The sequence below is a fragment of the Drosophila sechellia genome, chromosome 2L, assembly GCF_004382195.2.
Source record: "Drosophila sechellia strain sech25 chromosome 2L, ASM438219v1, whole genome shotgun sequence".
Lineage (NCBI taxonomy): Eukaryota > Metazoa > Arthropoda > Insecta > Diptera > Drosophilidae > Drosophila > Drosophila sechellia.
Window position 1 is genome coordinate 20,429,610 of NC_045949.1, and position 18,657 is coordinate 20,448,266.

Below are 18,657 nucleotides of genomic sequence, written 5' to 3' on the forward strand. Positions count from 1 at the left end.
GGAAACACTAATCCGAAATACATAGAAGTTTAATCCAATTAGACAACGTCTTTACGAGACCCTCACTGATATCCTGCCGTTGTCCTAGTTTCCTCGCTGTTCCAACACAGCCTTCCTTTCAGCCTTTCTGAGCCCCATGTCTGCCCAGCCGGTCACATCTAATTAAATTTATGCAAATTATTGGCCGTCCTTGTTGATTAGTGACACCCCATCTCATCCGTGCCTCATTGGGTTTCGATCGTGCTCAATGAGATTAGGGGCCAAAAAAATGTTTGCCAGCCTTGCCCACGTAAAATCGTTCTACTTTTGGTGACATACTTTTGGGCGGAAGCTGAAATGGCTAGCGTGAGTTGGCTATCCTCTAGAAGCACTCAATTGTCTGGGGTATAATAATCATTTGCCACTTTGTACTGATTCCACAAATAAACGTGTAGATTCTGTCACTTTAGAGAACGAATGTTAATGATGAATCTACTTCTGACTCATTGCAAACCCAGATCATTCTCAAAATATCATTTTTAATAACAAGTAAATATAAAGCTGTGAGAATATTTATTTTTTTTTTTACCATATCAATATTCCTGCATATAAAGTCAATGCATATGAAACAAAAACTCAGACGTCAAATCCAAAATATAAAACAAGGTAAAAACCGAAATAATAGCCTACAACCGGTTTTCTAAGGCGTAGAAACAAGCACCAAATTCCACTCAAAACAAAAACAGAGAACGCATTTTGAGACCCAAACTTTGAGTCGATTTCATTATTTCAGAGGGAATTTGCTGCTGCAGCTGCGCTATTGCCGTTGTTACAACCACCAACGCCTCACAATTTCAGACGTGCAGCAGACATCGTTGACGGCGGTTGATAATCGTGCCTGACTTAAAAAAATTCGTTTTCGAAAAGCAATTCCCACACTCGAAGTATTCGCGAAAATGGTGTCCGCTCTGAAATGCAGTTTGGCTGTGGCCGTTATGATCAGTCTGGTTTGTTCGGGTGCGTTGGTTGCGAAAGTGTTTTTTGTATTTAGGAGGGAGAGCCAGCTGACGGAAAATTAGGAAAACTTATTAAGAACTTATTATCATTAGCGGGTATTATAAGTAAAATCGTTGCTCGCCAATTAAACATCATTTTCTAAATTAGATGTCTTCGGTTCTTTTTTGTATACAAATATAAGCAGAAATGTTCGATTTATAATTACAAATATTGTTTACAAAAATTGGTTTCAAGTAACTGAAGCCTATCCCTGGGACCGACCAAAGCTCCTTTCTCTTTATCCTTCAAAGTTCTTTAGCTCTGATCTGTATATCTGCAGTATTTTATCCATATATTTAATACAAATTTAATCCATGCCTCATATGCCCCTATACCCCATAGCCTACGCCATCAAGTGCTACCAGTGCGAGTCCCTCACGATGCCCAAGTGTGGCCTGAAGTTCGAGGCCGATGAGACCTTGCTGCTGGACTGCTCCAGGATCGGACCCCCCCGCTACCTGCAGAACTTCGTCCCCCTGTGGAACGCCACTGGCTGCATGAAGAAGACCCTCGAGAGCGGTGAGTTCACAGTCCCACAACATATAGGAAAATAGCAGAATCTTAAGACTTCATAAGTCAGCAAAACTGAGAATAAAACTCTATGATTCCTCCATTATTAAGCTGGAAATAGCGCAATTAAGCAATACAAGCCCCTGAGATCATCGCAGAAAATCGGGTTGTGTTAGTCTCTGATGTCATGCGTGAATGTTTCAGACGTTACTTTTTCCCTTTCGACGTGATTCCTAGTCACTATTATTTGCGTCTTATTTTCCAGCAATTACATCAAATTTAGAGCTTAATTCGTGTTCTAGCAAAAATAATAATGACAGGGACGAGAGAGAATGCCGCAAGCTCCGAGCTATTCGAGTTATCAAAATTAGCATTTGTGAATGTATTTACAAGGCAGATCGCCCGATAAATTAATCCGTCACAAATATTGTGATCTTTTTTGAACGCCAAGCCAAATCAGTTCAGTATCCAGTAAATTTATTCAGAGGAATCAAACAAAAAGCTTGTGGAAAAATACGTTATTTGAGATCACAGGCGAATGAATTATGTTTCACCGAGGTGTGAAGCAAATTGTTGATCTTTGTTTTTCTTGACAATAAACTACGGTGTTCTTGGCGCATACGTCTTGAATAAATAAGCAATTAACAAGTGTCCGAAGGCAAAGGTACAATGGGTTCATTTAGCAACCCCCACTAGAGAAAGTTGTTGGCCCAATTGCTCATCCAAACCAAACAATCTGCTCCCATTCCAGGGGCCGGACATCCGCAGATCGTGAGGAGCTGCTACTTCGGGGACATCAACAATATCCAAGCTGGCTGCCAGTCGGATCCCTCCATGCCCTTCGTTAAGCAGCTGGGCTGCGACGTCTGCACCAAGGACGAGTGCAACGGCTCCTCCGGCCTGGCCCCCATCGCCGGAGCCATCCTGCTCTTCTTCGGCGTGGCTAGTCTGCTGGCCTAGATCTTAACTAGCTAGTTAATTACCTGTGCGTAGTATTTAACGATCTTGTTCTCTGTAAATTTCTTCTAAATTTATTTTAATAATAAATGCACGACGAATGGTTGCCATAGCAACATACCAAACTATATCGCATTCTTTTTATTACCAGCTGCAGATAGTTAGATAGAAAACGAACTAACTTATTTCAAATAATATTACAGTGCTCCTACAAACGCAGTTGCCTGCAAGCCCGCATTACCCACAAATAAATCATCCAATATAGCAATGCAATTAAAATAAATTTAATACATTGCGTGAAAAGAAAACATATTCGATTGTTTTCACTCATAATAACCATTCCCTTAGCATGACAAATCAGCTAACTGAAAAAAACAGTTGATTGTATATATTTTTAACTTTCCTCCACCCATGTAAATCATCACATGAGTAACTCCCCAAAAAGTGTATTTATTTTTGAAAAATAGTAATTCTACTAATCGCTATTTGTACGGTGAGTCGCCTCTCGTAGAGTCAGAGTCACATTGAAACTCAAAAGCAGTTCAATGACTCAGAGCGAGCAGAGCAAACTGAATCCAATAATATGTATGTATGGGGCTGCAGTGTGAAACACCTGAGATCTAATTAGTGTGCACCCACATGAGCAACCGAAATTTGTCTGATCGTATAAAAGGTCACTCAATTTTGTCACTTGTTAAGCGGGATGTGGGATTTATGTCCGTCTGCCTTCTTAATTACATTTAATTGAGTTCTGTTTCATTTGCAAGTTGAGTTTCAGTAATTCTTCTACCCTTCGGATTCGAGTTTACAAAGTGTTAAATGCAGGCCGGCAGAGTTCAAGAAACTCCAATTGAGAGATCCGAGATCACTTCTGCAGATCGAGGGCCTTTGGAAAACTGAAAGAACTGAAAGATGCATTGGCTCTCCTCTCCACCCCGCGTGCCGCAATTAACCCAAACTCATTTGGCATCATTTCAGAAATTACTTAATTGAAGAAAATAGAAATTTGTGGGAAAGCCACTTAACTGAGTGTGTCCAAGTTTGGGCAAGATTAGGAAATGAAACACACTACGCTAATATGCTTATAAACCAATTAACTGAAGACCTTTCAGCAAGGCGTTGGCTGGGTACTGAAATTTTAAATCTATATAAATATATAAATATATAATGATTAATCAATTAAGGTTCTGCTTCTCAAGTATATATTTGCTAATCGGGTTGCTAGTTATAATTAGGTACTCAAGCAGTTAAGAGGTAACAGTAATAACTGGAAGTTTTAAAGAGAGGCAGAGGGAAATTCTGAATAATTCTACTTAATTTACAGAAAAAAGCAAGAGAGAATGCTATAGCAAGTTACCCGTTACTCAGCTAGTATGAATGCAAAACGCGAATTTCGTAATTTTTCTGGTATATCGATAAATATTGCGGAATAAAATTGGAAAAAATTTTTAAAATTGTTCAAAAGTGTGGGCATTCGGCGACTTTAGGGCGTTAGACTGGGAGTGGCAAACAGTTTTTTGCAAATTATGAAAAAAATATCAACACATTTTTCTAAAGTCTAGGCATGACAGATTTGTGCGGTTTGTGGGCGTTGGAGTGGGCATGATAATATGGGTCAACAAACGCTTTCTTCTACCAGTTACATAGTTTTCAACGAATCTGGTAGACCCTTTTACTTTGCGACTAACGGGTATACAAATTAATACTTTGCCTAAAAAACCTGAAATATTTTAGTTATGCAAACTCTTTATATGTTTATTTATTGTTCTCTCTTGTTCATTTATAAAATTATGATGGATTATGAAATTATTTTTAAAAGCACTTAAGTATCTTGATGCGATCTTCACTTTGATTCATCTGATAAAAGGATGTTCAATTCATTTTTTAGAAATATAACTAGCTAACTTTTAATGCTAGTATGTTAATTGTTTAATTAGGTAATGCAAATATTGATTGTAAATCGGGCATAATTAGATCGGATTGAATTTATAAAATATTCAATGAGTTTTATTTTATTAGTGTTTTAATTTATAATAGAAAATTACAAACGCAGGATTTTAATTTAAACATAATGGGCATGCCAACAGCTCAACATAATTAGGGAAATAAATAATTAAGATTAATATTGTTTGTAGGATTTGATAGCGCAAGTGCGGTTTTTATAAATGTTAATATTTATTCATTTTGAAATCTGCTTCCATCTTGTTTAAAGTATTTTCAATGTGCTCCCATCATGGATTTTATAACTTAAGTCCGTTTAAAAGGATTGGGCTTAAAGTTCTTGATGGGCGGTTCGCGCATAAATTTCATGTCAGTAAGATACGGATATGGACGTTTATATGCCACTGCGTTTTCCGGTATTTTTAATGGAAATGCTATAAAATTGGTTGATTATTATTAGTAGTAATTTATGCGTGTATGTAATTACTATAAAGAAGTTAATCGTTGTATAATATTATAATATTAGTCATTGTAGTGTATTATATAGTTTGATCTGAGATCTTGATCATTCACTGTTGTCAGTTAATACTCGATAATAATCGTATCTAAATCCCAAGTTCCCGTCAAAGATGCATCCCATAAAACAATCTTATGTAATGGACCCCGGCACTACCAAATACTTACGTTTCCTGTACTCATAGCTCGTAGGCGGATGACTGGGGGGCATAAGATCATAGACCACCTCCTCCACATCGTCGACTCTATAAAGATCAAAATGTTAGTTGCTGGCTCAACGCATGTTGGGTAGGATTCAAAGAACAAGGACATTAAATGATACAAAATAATACTTTACAAGTAACTTACTCGGGTGGATTTCCCGCAACTCGCTTAATCGGGTTGATGTACGTGAGAGCCCCATTGCTGTTGCCTCCCAACTTCTTGTCGAGGACAGATCTGCAAAATAACAATAGATTTTTACTCCTTGCCCAATATCAAGCCTTTGTATACCACATGCTCAACTCGCTTGTCAAGTAAGTCAAGTTACATCGGTATGCAGAGGGATCCCCATTACCTGTAGACCTCCAGACTCCAGAGTCCGTTACTGTTCTTGGCGGACTCGGGATCCATTTCCTTCAGCACGCGCAGCTGCTCGTGCGAAACCGCGTCGTTCTTGTCTGGAATAAGATACTTACGGATCTCGGCCAGGGCGTAGGCTATGCGGACATAGCACTCCGCCGGGTTGGCCACCGTGCTGACCTCCAGAAAGAGATTCTTCTGAAGATGGGCATATCTCGGGTCACCTGTGCTGCGCAACTGCTCCTCTTTGTTACGATCGCGCATCGAACCGCGACCCTTGATGGCAATCTTGCACTGGGTCTCCTCCTGAAGGCGACGCAACGAGTTCCCCTTGGGCCCCAGGATCTTGCCAATGAAGTTGAACTGCGCAAGGGTAAGGATTCATTTTGCGGACGGGATGGACAGCTAATTGTTCAAAACCCACCTTGGGATACTGATTAACGGGCACAAAGACCGTTTGGGTAATCTTCATCGGCTTTTGGTTGTACACGTCTGCGTATAACTCCTTGCCGGGAATACGGCCAGTGCCGTAGACACGGTCCACAGCTGCAATGTGGGATTAGTACTATTAAAATACCCTGTAAAGGACCGAATTGATTTTACCCTCGGCGATTAGCAGTGCGCAAAGTGGAAACTCCGCGGACAATCGCTTCCGCTCCTCGTCCAAATCGGCGAGAAACTTTTGGGCCACCTCGTTCAGACGCGGCTGGTGGTCGTGGGTAAGTGGCTCTTTCTCAGTTAACTCGCTTGAGGTTTCCATTTTTATCGTAACAATCTTTACCAAAAAATCACAATTAAAATTGATGTAGACTGAATAACGCTTTGTATATCAGTGAACTAAAATGATGGCAGACCTGCCAACCGTTTGAAGTTTTGAGGCATATTTTTCAGTGCTAAAGTGATTGTTTAAATGTCGGGTATCCCATTATGTGCAGAAAACTGAACACCACCATGGTCTCTGGTACACTTAGGCTACTTACCCATCAGATTAAAAACATGAATGCTATAGTCGAGATTCTCCAGTTTATTCCAAAACGAGATATTTTAATATATTTTGGAATACCGGTAGAAATGGAAAACAAAATAATAAAATGAAAAATTAGATATAGTGTTGTGGGCGTGTCAGTTTTGGGCGCTTTGTGGGCGTTAGAGTTAGAGCATGGGACACGGTTCAACAAACTTGCGCTGCATCTATGTCTCTAGAATCTGTGTTCCTAATCGTTACCTTCTATCTTTTATAGTTCCTGGCATCTCAACGTTCATACGGAAGGACAGACATCGATTCTGAAGAATATATATACTTTTACATATACTTTTACATACTTTTAAAGGAATCTAGTATACCCTTTTAATCTACGAGTAACGGGTATAATGACTGAAAGAAGAAAATAATGAAATATTTACAGGATTTCAAAAATATATTTTATTGTGCAAAATAAAGATGGCAGCCCGAAATCTTCGAATTAGATTCGGAAATAAGTAAGATGTAACTTCAATTGGTATACACGCTAGAATTAAAACCTTCCCAATTTCAAGGAATATCTGAAATACTACACCTACTGACCCATTTAGGTGAATAAATTAGTAATCTTTAGCAAGAACACTTCTGTGCTAATGTTTTGCGATCACGTATTATTATCGAATATCGTAAATTTATTGATCCTAAAGGTTATAAAGTTGGAACTGCATCCTATAGGGTGTCATCCGAAGCTGATCGTTCATACCGCAAGTCCCCCCGGGTTCTTGTAGTCAGGTGTCTTTAATTTTCCACCCTGAGGCTTGTAGTTTGCCTACCGACCTCCGACCAGTGCTGTGAAGGGATAGTTCGCCGGCTGGCGGTGTCCGCACTTTCAAGATCACCCTTTTGCGTTATCATGGAGCTGGAAGACCTACGGCACACTCATCTTACACTCACATTGGTAGCCGGCTACTGCGGCGTAACAAGTAACGGATGAGCAGATGACTGCACAAGACTAGGATCAGCCTCATCGGTATCGAACTCTGTCAGGAACTTTTCCAAACATCTACAGCACTCACTTATTCGCTGTCCTCAATGACAAGGGAAGGGAGTTGGATAAACAAACTAATGGTTTCATAATCTCCAAAGCGATATGGACTGTTTTTAGTGCCAAAACAAAAAGCGAATACTCTTAAACAAAAACCAGATTCGGATTCTAGTCAGTAATTCCCGTTGCAATTTTAATATTTTGTTTGATTAATAGGGCCAAAGTATTAACCTTTTCACAGTCAAATAATGAATAGCTTTATGGTAAATTATGAATAAATTTATTGAAGATCAGCAAACTAGTGCAAATTTCTATTGTTTTGTGTATATAAAGAAGTGCACACCCCTTCACTCTTGTGGTGCGCTTCGTCACCACGTGGCCGGCCACAGTGGTTAAAACGACATATGATCGGAGACTACAAAGAATGCGGAATGGAATAATTCTGAATGGAATTAATGTACCCTCTCCAAGGATAACTTGCTTAAAATAGATTGACAAACAATTGTGTAGTCAATCAAAAATATTTTAAGGATGTGCATATTTTAATGACAGAAGATGTGTAAGCAATAGAAACAACTAACGCTGTAAATTTATCAATAACGCTGTGTATTTGTCAATATGAATATAGCAAAATCAAAGGGCGAGAGTAACACTATAAATAAGTCAAGTCCGATAGGGGACAGCTCAGAATGTTGTTAATTGCTGAAATTAGCAAAACAATGAAAATGAGTAACGTACTATATTCGAATGTATTTCAAACTGCGCATTTTGCTAAAAAGGGCAACTGGTTTACTTGAAGTCAAATATTCCAGAGATTCGAGGAACCCCTTTGACATGCAGAGCCCATAAGAACTTTTTTTTTTGGCAATTCCGGGAGCGCCGAAACTGAGTTCATCATAGTGCCAAAATAAAACAAACATAAATAATTTACAAAAACGGCTGACATCACCCTAAACAAGTTCGAAAAAATGCTTGATATTTATGTATGCATGCGCCTCGTTTGTGTGTCAAATGATGGGAAAAAACATTGCGGCAGCTTTTCAACGAGAGAACGGTATCGTCTAGTTTCTCGACTATCAGTTACCCAGTACTCAGACAAAAAATACAGTTCAAACATTTTCAAAAGCGTGGGAGTTACTTTTTTGTCGTTCTGCGGGTATGGCGATCTTTTGAAAGGCCTGCGTCTCTAGAATTTGATTTTTCAACCTAACATTTCTAGCTTATTTACTTCCCTACAAATTCCCGAACAGTTGCTAGTGATCGTGATCGGATAAACTGGATAAACCTGTTACATACGTTCCGTCGAATCTAGTAGACCCCTTCACTGTACGAGTAATGGGTATACAAACACAGAATTGAAACACGCAACGTACACACACACACGTTTACTTCGAGTGGAAGCTCGATTTCCAGTGAGTGGAATACTGAGTGAAAAAATTGGAAGCGGAATGGACGCTTTCGCTTTGGGCGCCAGAAAGAATCTTATAAACGCTCGCCAACTGCCGTGCAGTTAAGGTTTGCTTTAAGTAATTGTCCAAAAAGTAGTTTCAAAACCTGAAGAAAATGGTGTCGAGTGTAAAAATGATCTTGGCTCTCGCCGTCTTGGCCACCGTAGCCTGCACTGGTATGAAAGATACCGGAATTACCAATCCGGAATAATCTACACATTCTACGATTTCTAGGCTACGCCATCAAGTGCTATCAGTGCGATTCCTTGACTAATCCCGAATGTGGAAAGGACATCAAGTCAGACAGTAGCCTCGTTTTGGATTGCACCAAGACGGCTCCACCTCGATTCCTCCAGAACTTCTTCCCAGTTCGCAACGCCACCGGCTGCATGAAGCAGACCATCGACAGTAAGTAATCTGGCGGGGATCGCCCATAACCACGATCTCATCGTATCGATTGCCCACGCGAAACCATCCCCACTTAAGCAATTTAGGTTGATAAACGCACTGGGTCTAATGCTCACAATGAGAATAATTGAGTTTTCACTCTTACCTTGAAATATGATTGATTCTAAAGCAACGAAATAACAAATTAATTAATAGAATATACCTCTCACACTTCTTAATGGAAGAGAATGAGAGAATCTGAACGTTTAGCATATAAATATATTTAGAACTGTTCAAGATCAGCGACTTGCTATTGGAATTTAATATATATCGTATGTAGACCATGGAAGGAACCACGCATGAATGAATTATAAATGTAAGAAAAGGGGTTCAGATAAGGTAGACTGTACTGACTATCTTCCATGTATATAAACAATATATGCATGCACCCTGATTCATTATACTATAATGATAAAGTGCGTTTGCTCCCTGGCAATGCAGCGGAGATTAGTCGCTGTCCCACAGCAATATGTGCCCTTCATTAAAAATGCATCATGAACAATAGACATTAACGCAGCAGTGCCTTTTTAAGTGATTTGTTCACAATTTGCTTGATTGCCCAGCGATTCCCAAGCATAAATACTCCCTAGGGCTATATGGTTTTGAGAATAATTTGACCCCATTCACTTTTGCTAGGGAATTATTTATGATCGGTGACCGCAACATCGTCTCAGTCAATTGTTTGCTAATTACATTAACATTCGACCACGTCTTGAGTTTTATTGAATACGTCATCGTCAGTTTTAATTAAACACCAGACAATTTGCATACCATTCAGCTCAAAAGTTAGTCACATCTATATCAGAACCTGAAATGTGCTCTACTTCCTGTGAGGTATACATAGCGATTTCAGTATTTATGTAATAATAAGGATTTATTTTAATAATCATAATTTTTCGATTAAAATATCATTGTCCGAATGTAAAAACCTGCATAGTCTGACCAAAGAAATACTATTTATTTAAAGAAAACACACTTGAAGTGCGAATATAGTTTGAAAAAGCTGCATACAAATAGAAAAGAGAGAGTCTGAAAATGAGAATTTTGGAATAGTCACCTCTACATTTATTTCAGAAACAAATGAGAATGCACAGCACGTTTTAATGTCGTAATTTCTGAATCTAATTGCCTCATATATGATTTGAATTTATAATATATCAAAAAGAACAACAATCGACACAGCATTTCATTTTACACTTAACCAAATAATTTGTACCAACTTCTAAAATGTTTACTTGCAGTTCCCGGTAGCCCGCAGATCGTGAGGTCCTGCTACTTCGGCAACATCTCCGACACGAAGACTGGATGCCAGACCGATCCCAGCCTGACGCTCAACAAGTTGCTGAGCTGCGAGGTTTGCACCGAGGACGAGTGCAACGGATCCTCCTCCCTGGCCCCCATCGCCGGAGTCATCCTCCTGTTCTTTGGCCTGGCCCGCCTGCTGGCCTGAGCGAGAAGCTGGTTTTAGTGCCGCTGAGCTATCCCAAACATATCGAGCTTGCTGATGAAAAGCCAGCCCCGAGGAGCTGCTTTAGTCACCTTTGAATCTCTTGTAATTGTTACACCATTTTAAACTGTTTTCGCCCACATTAAACGTCGCTTTATTTATGTGAAGATACCTTATGGTTATTCGTAGATTAATTGCTAGCTTTAACTGATAGGCTTCCAGTTGGGCAAGCAGAAAATCCATGCGTGCCTGGCCACACTTCAAGAACTGCCCCCCATCCAGACTACTCTCGCTATATGTCTTTGGAAATTGAAATTGCTGGGCTGACGATTATAGAACAGACGGAAAAGCGGAAAAGTTCTCTCTGTAATTTTACTCGCTTCGACCATACACTCCCAGTTTTCCTTTTCCATTTCCATTTCCCTCGCCCACAGGGTCGCTATAAATTCGGCGTCAAGTCTCCACTCACTAAATGTTCATTAAATTTAGACAAATTAAAACGCTGAGCGATGACGCCAGGCGAAATGGCCATAAAGTGTTTTCACCACAGAAATAAGAGAGCGTTGAACGGAAAAGAGAAAAACGGCAAGGAGTTGAATTTGGAAAATGCTTTTGGCATTCTTTTAGTTCGATTTCGTGTGCGGACGTCGACTGACAGACGGCTCCAAGAATTCAGCCGGGAAATCGGGGAAAATCAAGAAACAAAACTCGGGGAAAATTGGCAACGCGTGTTTACATTTTTATTTCCTACGTGCTGAGACCAAAATAAAAATATAAAATAAAACTCATTTATATGGTTGAAGACACTCATTTATTTATATTCAAAATATATACTATATTTTCTTATACAAAGCACACAGTTTTGTGTGTTTAAACCTCGTGCGGATCGTTTCAATTGCGCCGAGCAGAGAGCTATAAATAAGCCCGCCACTTGAATTATTTTCCATAAAACCATCAAATACAACAAATTCCAATCACCAGCGAGAAAGGTGGCAAACCGATTTTCCTCCCATCAACAATGCAGCATTATTTACTTTTGTTTGGCGCGCTCATCTCGCTGCTGGCCTCAGGTTTGTTTTTGTTCTGTTTGGACTTGTTTCTTTCGAATTTGTACTTTGCATTGCGAGTTCTGCGGCTGTCCCCGCCTGATCTCATTTCTGCCATAAATAAGACGCGTCTCTGGTCTTCCCATCCCAATGCCACTAGCTTACGCCATCAAGTGCTATGCCTGCGAATCCGTCTACGAGGCTAGTTGCGGCGACGACTTCGAAGTCGAGAACCATTTCAAATACGACTGCGCCTTCATTGCTCCACCGCGATTCCTGGAGAACGATCTGCTCAGCGTGAATGCCACGGCCTGTTTGAAACGGGTGTTCAAGGGTGAGTTTAATCGAACGTGTTTCTCAAAACATGTTACTACGGAATTGAAGGATAGTAACTTTAATAGTTATGAACTAGTTATAGTTATGAATTGCCATGCAATATCAAAGTTTGTTGGCATCTTTAATAGTACAAAAAAGGAAAGTTTGAAACATAACATTATAACGTGGATATATCGTACTCACTCAATTTTTATCCAGCCACCAAATATTTTTTAAAAGTCTCATTAATTTCAAATACAGTCCGATAAGCAGCGTGCAAAAAAACTGTGTTTCCAAATGTAAATGTCTGTATACCCATTAAACATTCGCAATGTTTTCCGTCTGAGATTTGTATTTACTCTTCAGATAATAATTTCCTTAATGATTTGTGACGCAAATCAAAACAAATGAAATTAATTATGTGAAACAGTCATACATCCATCGACATACGTGCATATACGGACAGCTGTGACCTTATTTCAGAAGAATCTCGTAGACTTTCCAACAATCTCTTGATATTTTGGACAATACGTAGACATTTCGTATAAGCCCATTAAAGACGGACAATAAAAAATATGTTTATTTACGATAAGGCAGCCCGAAAGTAGACTAACCCAATGTTTTGCTTCTGCAGAAAACGGCGTGCGTAAGATCGTCAGAGGCTGCTACTTTGGCGAGGTAAATGCCACCGATGTGTGGTGCAAAATGGACCCCACCCTGTCGGCGGTGCAGAACTCAAGTTGTCATGTGTGCGACAGCGAGAACTACTGCAACGGATCGGAAAGGCATCCAGCGGATAAATGGAAAATCTTCGCCAGCCTGGTCTTGTTTCTCTTGGCAACTCAACTAATGTGAGGCGACAGGAGACGAAGTGGAAATGTGGAAATGTGGAGCGTGAAATGAACATTAAAAGGCACAGTAGCTTAAGTAAACCTAGTTCAATTTAGATGTATTCCCAAGGCCCAGAACTATCAATTAGTAGAGCACACTATCCACAAAACCGTTTAGCCAAATCTGCCCGCCCCACTGTATTAATGGCTAATCAACGCCGAACATGGCGTATGAGCAACATCAGCGCACCGAAATGAGCCGAAAAGCTGGCAAACAAATTTCGAACGATCCAAATACAAGCTAATAAAAACTAATTTTACACAGAATGCCAAATTGTTTATTTGTCCAAATGCCACTAATGAACCTTGCCTGAAATAAATGGATTGGCGAGGAAAGGGCAAAGGGAATGACAGGGCAGGGCAGGGCAGAGCACGATGTCAACACGCGTTGTTGGCCAGGGAAAAGCCAACGATGGAGAAGTGAAAATGTGAAAAAATCTGTTATGAAAATCAAATTCACATTCTGAATGCGATTGTTCGCACGTTCGGTTCAGTTTCTGTTTAGTTCAGTCGCGTGTGTGCATCGCTTCGAGTCGGTGGTCGGTGGACGCTGGACGGTGGTCGTTGGTCGTTGGTCGTTGGTCGGCGGCTTGTGGCTATATAGCGCATCTATCATGTGATTAAAATCGGTCCGGCATCCGAGAAGACAACATCTGTATTCGCGCACGTATCGGCATCGCCAAGCTATAGCTATAGCCACACTGACTCACCGCGACCGCCGGACGGACAGTGGAATCAACTGTTTTCGGGGGCGGTACGATGGCGATGATGGCAGCGCTTGCCTCGCTCTTTCTGCTCGTCACGCTGGCCAGCTCAGGTGGTATTCGCGATCCGCGCCCGCCACTCATCACATTCCTGCCCCGAACTTGTAGTTCATATTTTGAAATATCTCAGAAGCAGACGACTGTCAACACGATTTATTGAGAATAAGTGAATTCAGGGTCTTTACCCAATGGTTTGCGGGAAACTGTTCAGTAAAGAAAAACATATAAGCAGCTTTTTTTGTTTATTCCATTGTTTACGTATAGAGTCTAAAAAGTTTAAGAATTATCTAACATATTTGAATTAACTTACATCTGAAAAAAGATTTAACGTTTTGGCATTCATCCTTAAAGTCTAGGAATATTTGGATCTGTTATCTACTTGTTTACTTTAAGATAAAGATAAGGTCTACCACAATTCTCATCCATTGTTTTCCTTACTGTGCACTCGCGTGGACACACATTTTTACGGATGTCGTCATCAGCCCGTGCCATTACCTGCTACGAATGTGATTCCGTCAATAATCCAGGGTGTGGGGAGCGATTTGTGGGCGATGACATATCCACGACGGATTGCGATGTGGTGGCGAACATGCGATCCCTGGGAGCGGAGGCCACTTGCCTCACCAAGTACCACGAGGGAAGTGAGTATACCGAGTATGGTTTCTGGAAAATATGTCAAGGAAATCCCTCATAAAATGACGAATTTTTCGCAGCGCCAGGAGACACGCGCTTCGTGAGGCGCTCCTGCTACTTTTTCGATGCCTCCCCAACAGGCATCAGTTGCGACGATGGACCAGATCCTGTGGTGCCCTTTATGAACTTCCTGGGCTGCGCACTCTGCGATACGGATTTGTGCAACGCAGCCGCTGGATTATCCACAACACCCTTGGTCATTGTCCTCTCGGTACTCGGACTGCTTGTCCTCCCGGCTACCTAAGGAAAAGGAGTTCCGTGGAACGGCGGCGGTCGTATTTCAATGTTTCCTATTAAAAGTAATATACTCCAGTATTGTATAAAAGATTTTTGTTTTCTTGGTCAACTAACTAACCGGACTTAATATACTCATGCAAAGGGCGCAGCAGAAGAGCGACCCAAAGTTTAACCTTATATTCTTACTTCTCTAAGGGAAATTGTTTAAGTTATAAAAAGCCTACTGAATATGTAATACATTTACCTTGAAGCCCACAGAAGAATCAAAGAGAAGAAAATATTTTTTAATTTTTATTTTATTTGATTTTCTTTCATTTGTTTTTATACATCCACTAAAATGATTTAACATACATATATATTTATATAATATAATTATACTTGTTTGATTTAATATAATTTATTGAATAAAATTTACTCGTCTCCTACTCTACTAGCGTGTGTATGTAAGTATGTGTATGTGTGTATTGCAATTAGGATCATTAATTACAAAATATTCATAAGATAAATTAAAATAACACTTTCAAATCGATACACACAATTTCTGTTTCGATATCTAGTCAATTGATTTCTTTATCGCCAAACATGTCTAGATTTACATTTACTTCCAGTTTATAGCATAAATTATTGTATGTAGGCAAACAGATAACATCTTTGCTTATTATCTTAATGGGTTTAGCTGCGGATTACATTCATAACACTTCTGGGCTACACATAAATAACATTCAAATATAAATATATGGATATTTATCAAGATATTGTATATAAACTACACATTGAGAACAATTCAGATAGAAAACAATTTATGTACAAAAGATTGTTGCTTTTGCTTCACCAATACTGTCCATGCTGGCGGTGTCCGGCGGAATCTCTACGATCCCAGCGAGGACCACTGCCGCGTCAATGCCACAAACAATCGTCGTCCATCTCTCCGCGTCTTAAAGTCTATCAACAATTCATATCATCAGCGCGTAAGCATTAGTCAACCAAATATAGTAAAACTTATTGTTTCAACACGATTCACACTCAGAAACAAATAACAAACAGATTTGCATTGTATGGATCAACTTGTTCAACTTGTTTTGTAGTTGGGTGTATAATGTAGTTCGTTTATATAATGCTGCGTACACATATACATTGAATCATAGTAACAACAACACACAGAGTTTGTTTAAAACCTAAAACTATTCATATTTAGTTTGCTTTTCGACTGCTGAACCTTGCAGTGCTTTCACTGATTGCAGGTGACCTGGGTTATTGGAAGGTTATATTATAATTTTTGGGGCATGGGATTTGGGTTCGGAAATTGTGGAGTACCAGCTCCTCAATGAAATAGTTGTGGAGTGTTACCCATCACGTTCTGCAATCTGTGATCACTGCTGTCCTTCCTTCCCCTCAATTCGTTGTAGTTCTTTCATTTAAATGTAACAATTCGTTTGAGTAGTGCAACGATCAATAAACCATCGGAATTTGCAGACACTCAAAGGCAAATGAGTGTTCGTCCAGAGGGAAAGGGGAGGAGACACACCATGTTATTTTTGTAAAACATAAAAATTGACTAGAAAAGTGTGCAAAAATGTTGTGTACGTGCAGTTTTTAGGTGGAGGTGAGCAAAGAATTTCGTTGGTATTGAAAATGGAATGGAATCTTAAAATAATTATTGATTGTTCTCCGTTTTTGTTTATGCCTACTTATGAAGCCTTCAACTTGTAATACATTTCTTTGTTTTCCGCTTTCGTTTTTCGTTTTGAGATCAATTGCACATGGGTGGCAGCTCTCCGCAGCCCAATCTTTCCTTCAACTTATTTTGGACTTTGAACCGACTGCAAATTCCGCTGCTTAAGGACATTAGCCTTATATTTATTACTTGGGGGCTATATAGTAATAGTATATATGTGTAGTATCTGAGCATATCATTGGCGTCAGCAGCAGTACTAATCGAAAGAGGTTTGGTTTTACTTTATCTCTATATTTTGCGACCAAATGGGACAACATTCAGAAACATTCAGTTGTTTTCAATTCAATTTACAAGTTACACTTTCTATACACGTAGCAATAATAATATTAATAACATTAATAACGAATTCAGTCATGTCAGTAAATTTGGTTTACAGAAAGAAAAATACAGTATTCATAAATTAAATGAAATAACGCTAACAAACAAAAATGATGTTGCAGCCCAAGTTTTCCGGTGTTGTATTCTGCTTTCAATTTTTAAGGAATTTTTTCTTTGCTCCGGGTACATGGCTATAGAAATACGTTTTACATATAAATATACACATTATAATAATTCATTTTATATATACTTGCTTCTTTAGATATCATGTATATACGTATGTAAATAGGTTATAACCACTAGGGTATTGTAATTTCAAAGCTTTGCGTTTTGAAACATGAACTCACAGAGTATTTCCATTATATAATATATAATTTGTTTTAGCTTTGCATTTTTTCATTAACATTTAACATTAACACGACGACGGCAGCATTTACAGCTGCTTGGCCACTTTCGATACAGTTTTATAAATAAGCTTTTCTAAATGTTTACACATTATCTCATCTTGGTACCATCAGCATACGCCAATAATGGGCGGAAACGAAAGCAATCTGTAGGTGTTTGAGTTGGTTAAGGAAACGCGGGGGGAACGTCGAGCAGTTTGCTGAGCACTTGATCATCGGCGGGCAATATCGGTCAGACTAAGAAGGTTTTTAGATGCCCACGAATCCGTAGACTTCCAGCACACGGATCTCGAAGTCGCCCGACGGACACAGCGGCGGATTGTTGAAGGTCTTGCAGCTGTCCGTTTTTCCAAAACGAATGTTCTCGTCCATCCAGATGGCCTGCCCCTCGCTGTAAAAGAGAGTGGAGAATGAATTATAAAGGCGGTGGTAGCCACACGAGCAGCATGAATCTTACCCGCCACCAATCGTGATCATCTTGGAGTCGGCCGCCATAAACAGCTCAGAGCTGTGTCCTAGGTCCTTGTCGCCCTCAATGCCCACCCATGGGTACTTGGCTCTTTCTGGATATAGGGAGAACAAAAAGGTTTCGCCCGTACCGAAGTAGGCCTGTCGCTGGCCCTTGTCATCTTTCACATTTCTCTCAAACCAGCGCGAAGAGCAGTAGGCACCGAATACCTAAGAGCAAGAATCCACATTTGATTTAGAAACCATTCAAATACCACATTTTCACCACGTTTTCACACCAAACAACCTGAACACATTGCAACTTACCTCATTATTGCACGTCTTGATCATGAGCAGCGTGGGTTCATGCTGCTCCACCCGAACGTAGAACGTGGTCAGTGAGCAGCCGTGCTCCTCCGTGGTGTAGAGCAGCACCGGTTGGTACATTGTTATCCGCACGGGCAGCCAGGACCACAGCGTGAACAGCTATGGGAGAACGAATGGCATGTTTGTTAGCAACTCATCCGAACACGTTTGAAGGCTATAACTTGGCTACAACTACGAGTAACGTATTGAAAGGGGTAGCAATTAGCCAATGACAGAACAAAATACGTTGGCGTGGGTAAAGTAGAGTGAAAGAACATGAACTAAGAGGCCAAAAGTTCAACGAAAAAACAACTAAAAGCCGGGGTTACGTAACATATAAGAGGCAACAACTCTCGATGAGGTCTAAAATCTACAGAGAATAAACTATTGCGCAGTTCATTTCCAACTGTAAGCAGCGGCGGCGGCGCGGCAGCAGCGCATCTCAAACTGTGGCTCGGCGGCTCTCAAACTGTAAGCTTATTGCGGATTTAATTTAAAACTATTTATTTGCGACTCTCCAATTCTCAGATTAAATGCAGACTACTGACAATTAATAACAGCAGGACAATGACAC

At 40.0% G+C, this 18,657-nt stretch overlaps 6 protein-coding genes across 18 annotated transcripts in view; 4 read left to right on the plus strand and 2 right to left on the minus strand.

Moving 5' to 3' along the window:
- Positions 1 to 822: 822 nt before the first annotated feature.
- Positions 823 to 2,630, plus strand: LOC6618211. The gene is made up of 3 exons (XM_002042450.2): positions 823 to 996; positions 1,378 to 1,554; positions 2,297 to 2,630. Exons 1-3 carry the CDS (start codon positions 936 to 938, stop codon positions 2,503 to 2,505), a joined length of 447 nt encoding a protein of 148 aa, XP_002042486.1. The 5' UTR covers positions 823 to 935; the 3' UTR covers positions 2,506 to 2,630.
- Positions 2,631 to 4,658: 2,028 nt separating this feature from the next.
- On the minus strand, positions 4,659 to 6,387 carry LOC6618212 (KH domain-containing, RNA-binding, signal transduction-associated protein 2). The gene is made up of 6 exons (XM_002042451.2): positions 6,124 to 6,387; positions 5,945 to 6,066; positions 5,516 to 5,883; positions 5,308 to 5,397; positions 5,128 to 5,204; positions 4,659 to 4,877 (listed from the first exon to the last, which is right to left on the minus strand). Exons 1-6 carry the CDS (start codon positions 6,278 to 6,280, stop codon positions 4,750 to 4,752), a joined length of 942 nt encoding a protein of 313 aa, XP_002042487.1. The 5' UTR covers positions 6,281 to 6,387; the 3' UTR covers positions 4,659 to 4,749.
- A 2,619-nt stretch (positions 6,388 to 9,006) lies between these two features.
- LOC6618213 lies at positions 9,007 to 11,039 on the plus strand. Its single transcript, XM_002042452.2, has 3 exons — positions 9,007 to 9,150; positions 9,209 to 9,382; positions 10,663 to 11,039. Exons 1-3 carry the CDS (start codon positions 9,090 to 9,092, stop codon positions 10,869 to 10,871), a joined length of 444 nt encoding a protein of 147 aa, XP_002042488.2. The 5' UTR covers positions 9,007 to 9,089; the 3' UTR covers positions 10,872 to 11,039.
- A 428-nt stretch (positions 11,040 to 11,467) lies between these two features.
- LOC6618214 lies at positions 11,468 to 13,386 on the plus strand. The gene is made up of 3 exons (XM_002042453.2): positions 11,468 to 11,938; positions 12,075 to 12,248; positions 12,864 to 13,386. The coding sequence occupies exons 1-3, from the start codon at positions 11,887 to 11,889 to the stop codon at positions 13,082 to 13,084; spliced, it is 447 nt and encodes a 148-aa protein (XP_002042489.1). The 5' UTR covers positions 11,468 to 11,886; the 3' UTR covers positions 13,085 to 13,386.
- Positions 13,387 to 13,617: 231 nt separating this feature from the next.
- Positions 13,618 to 15,081, plus strand: LOC6618215. 4 transcript variants are annotated; one of them, XM_032727318.1, is made up of 3 exons: positions 13,618 to 13,936; positions 14,411 to 14,537; positions 14,597 to 15,081. In XM_032727318.1, exons 2-3 carry the CDS (start codon positions 14,435 to 14,437, stop codon positions 14,818 to 14,820), a joined length of 327 nt encoding a protein of 108 aa, XP_032583209.1. In that variant the 5' UTR covers positions 13,618 to 13,936; positions 14,411 to 14,434; the 3' UTR covers positions 14,821 to 15,081. The 4 variants fall into 4 exon arrangements, with proteins under 4 accessions (XP_032583209.1, XP_032583207.1, XP_002042490.1 ...); XM_032727316.1 differs by having other exon boundaries at positions 13,621 to 13,936; positions 14,366 to 14,537; XM_002042454.2 differs by having other exon boundaries at positions 13,625 to 13,936; positions 14,366 to 14,524.
- Positions 15,082 to 15,858: 777 nt separating this feature from the next.
- Positions 15,859 to 18,657, minus strand: part of LOC6618217 (GTPase-activating protein skywalker) — a 39,466-nt gene continuing 36,667 nt past the window's right edge. For all 10 annotated transcript variants that reach the window (XM_032727309.1, XM_032727308.1, XM_032727307.1 and 7 more), the window contains 3 exons: positions 18,045 to 18,203; positions 17,728 to 17,948; positions 15,859 to 17,661 (listed from right to left, as the gene is read on the minus strand). In XM_032727309.1, coding sequence (XP_032583200.1) covers positions 17,520 to 17,661; positions 17,728 to 17,948; positions 18,045 to 18,203 — 522 coding nt within the window. In that variant the 3' untranslated portion in view covers positions 15,859 to 17,519. The remainder of the gene's footprint in view (positions 17,662 to 17,727; positions 17,949 to 18,044; positions 18,204 to 18,657) is intronic.

Coding starts and splice junctions, on each gene's coding strand:
- LOC6618213 (XM_002042452.2), top strand. CDS start 9,090: ATGGTGTCGAGTGTAAAAATGATCTTGGCTCTCGCCGTCTTGGCCACC. Junction 9,151..9,208: donor GGCCACCGTAGCCTGCACTG/GTATGAAAGATA, acceptor TACGATTTCTAG/GCTACGCCATCAAGTGCTAT. Junction 9,383..10,662: donor CATGAAGCAGACCATCGACA/GTAAGTAATCTG, acceptor GTTTACTTGCAG/TTCCCGGTAGCCCGCAGATC.
- LOC6618215 (XM_032727316.1), top strand. CDS start 13,879: ATGGCGATGATGGCAGCGCTTGCCTCGCTCTTTCTGCTCGTCACGCTG. Junction 13,937..14,365: donor CGTCACGCTGGCCAGCTCAG/GTGGTATTCGCG, acceptor TGTCGTCATCAG/CCCGTGCCATTACCTGCTAC. Junction 14,538..14,596: donor GAGGGAAGTGAGTATACCGA/GTATGGTTTCTG, acceptor AATTTTTCGCAG/CGCCAGGAGACACGCGCTTC.
- LOC6618211 (XM_002042450.2), top strand. CDS start 936: ATGGTGTCCGCTCTGAAATGCAGTTTGGCTGTGGCCGTTATGATCAGT. Junction 997..1,377: donor GATCAGTCTGGTTTGTTCGG/GTGCGTTGGTTG, acceptor TATACCCCATAG/CCTACGCCATCAAGTGCTAC. Junction 1,555..2,296: donor GAAGAAGACCCTCGAGAGCG/GTGAGTTCACAG, acceptor CTCCCATTCCAG/GGGCCGGACATCCGCAGATC.
- LOC6618214 (XM_002042453.2), top strand. CDS start 11,887: ATGCAGCATTATTTACTTTTGTTTGGCGCGCTCATCTCGCTGCTGGCC. Junction 11,939..12,074: donor CATCTCGCTGCTGGCCTCAG/GTTTGTTTTTGT, acceptor CAATGCCACTAG/CTTACGCCATCAAGTGCTAT. Junction 12,249..12,863: donor TTTGAAACGGGTGTTCAAGG/GTGAGTTTAATC, acceptor TTGCTTCTGCAG/AAAACGGCGTGCGTAAGATC.
- LOC6618212 (XM_002042451.2), bottom strand. CDS start 6,280: ATGGAAACCTCAAGCGAGTTAACTGAGAAAGAGCCACTTACCCACGAC. Junction 5,205..5,307: donor GTTGCGGGAAATCCACCCGA/GTAAGTTACTTG, acceptor TGATCTTTATAG/AGTCGACGATGTGGAGGAGG. Junction 4,878..5,127: donor GAGCTATGAGTACAGGAAAC/GTAAGTATTTGG, acceptor CCAATTTTATAG/CATTTCCATTAAAAATACCG.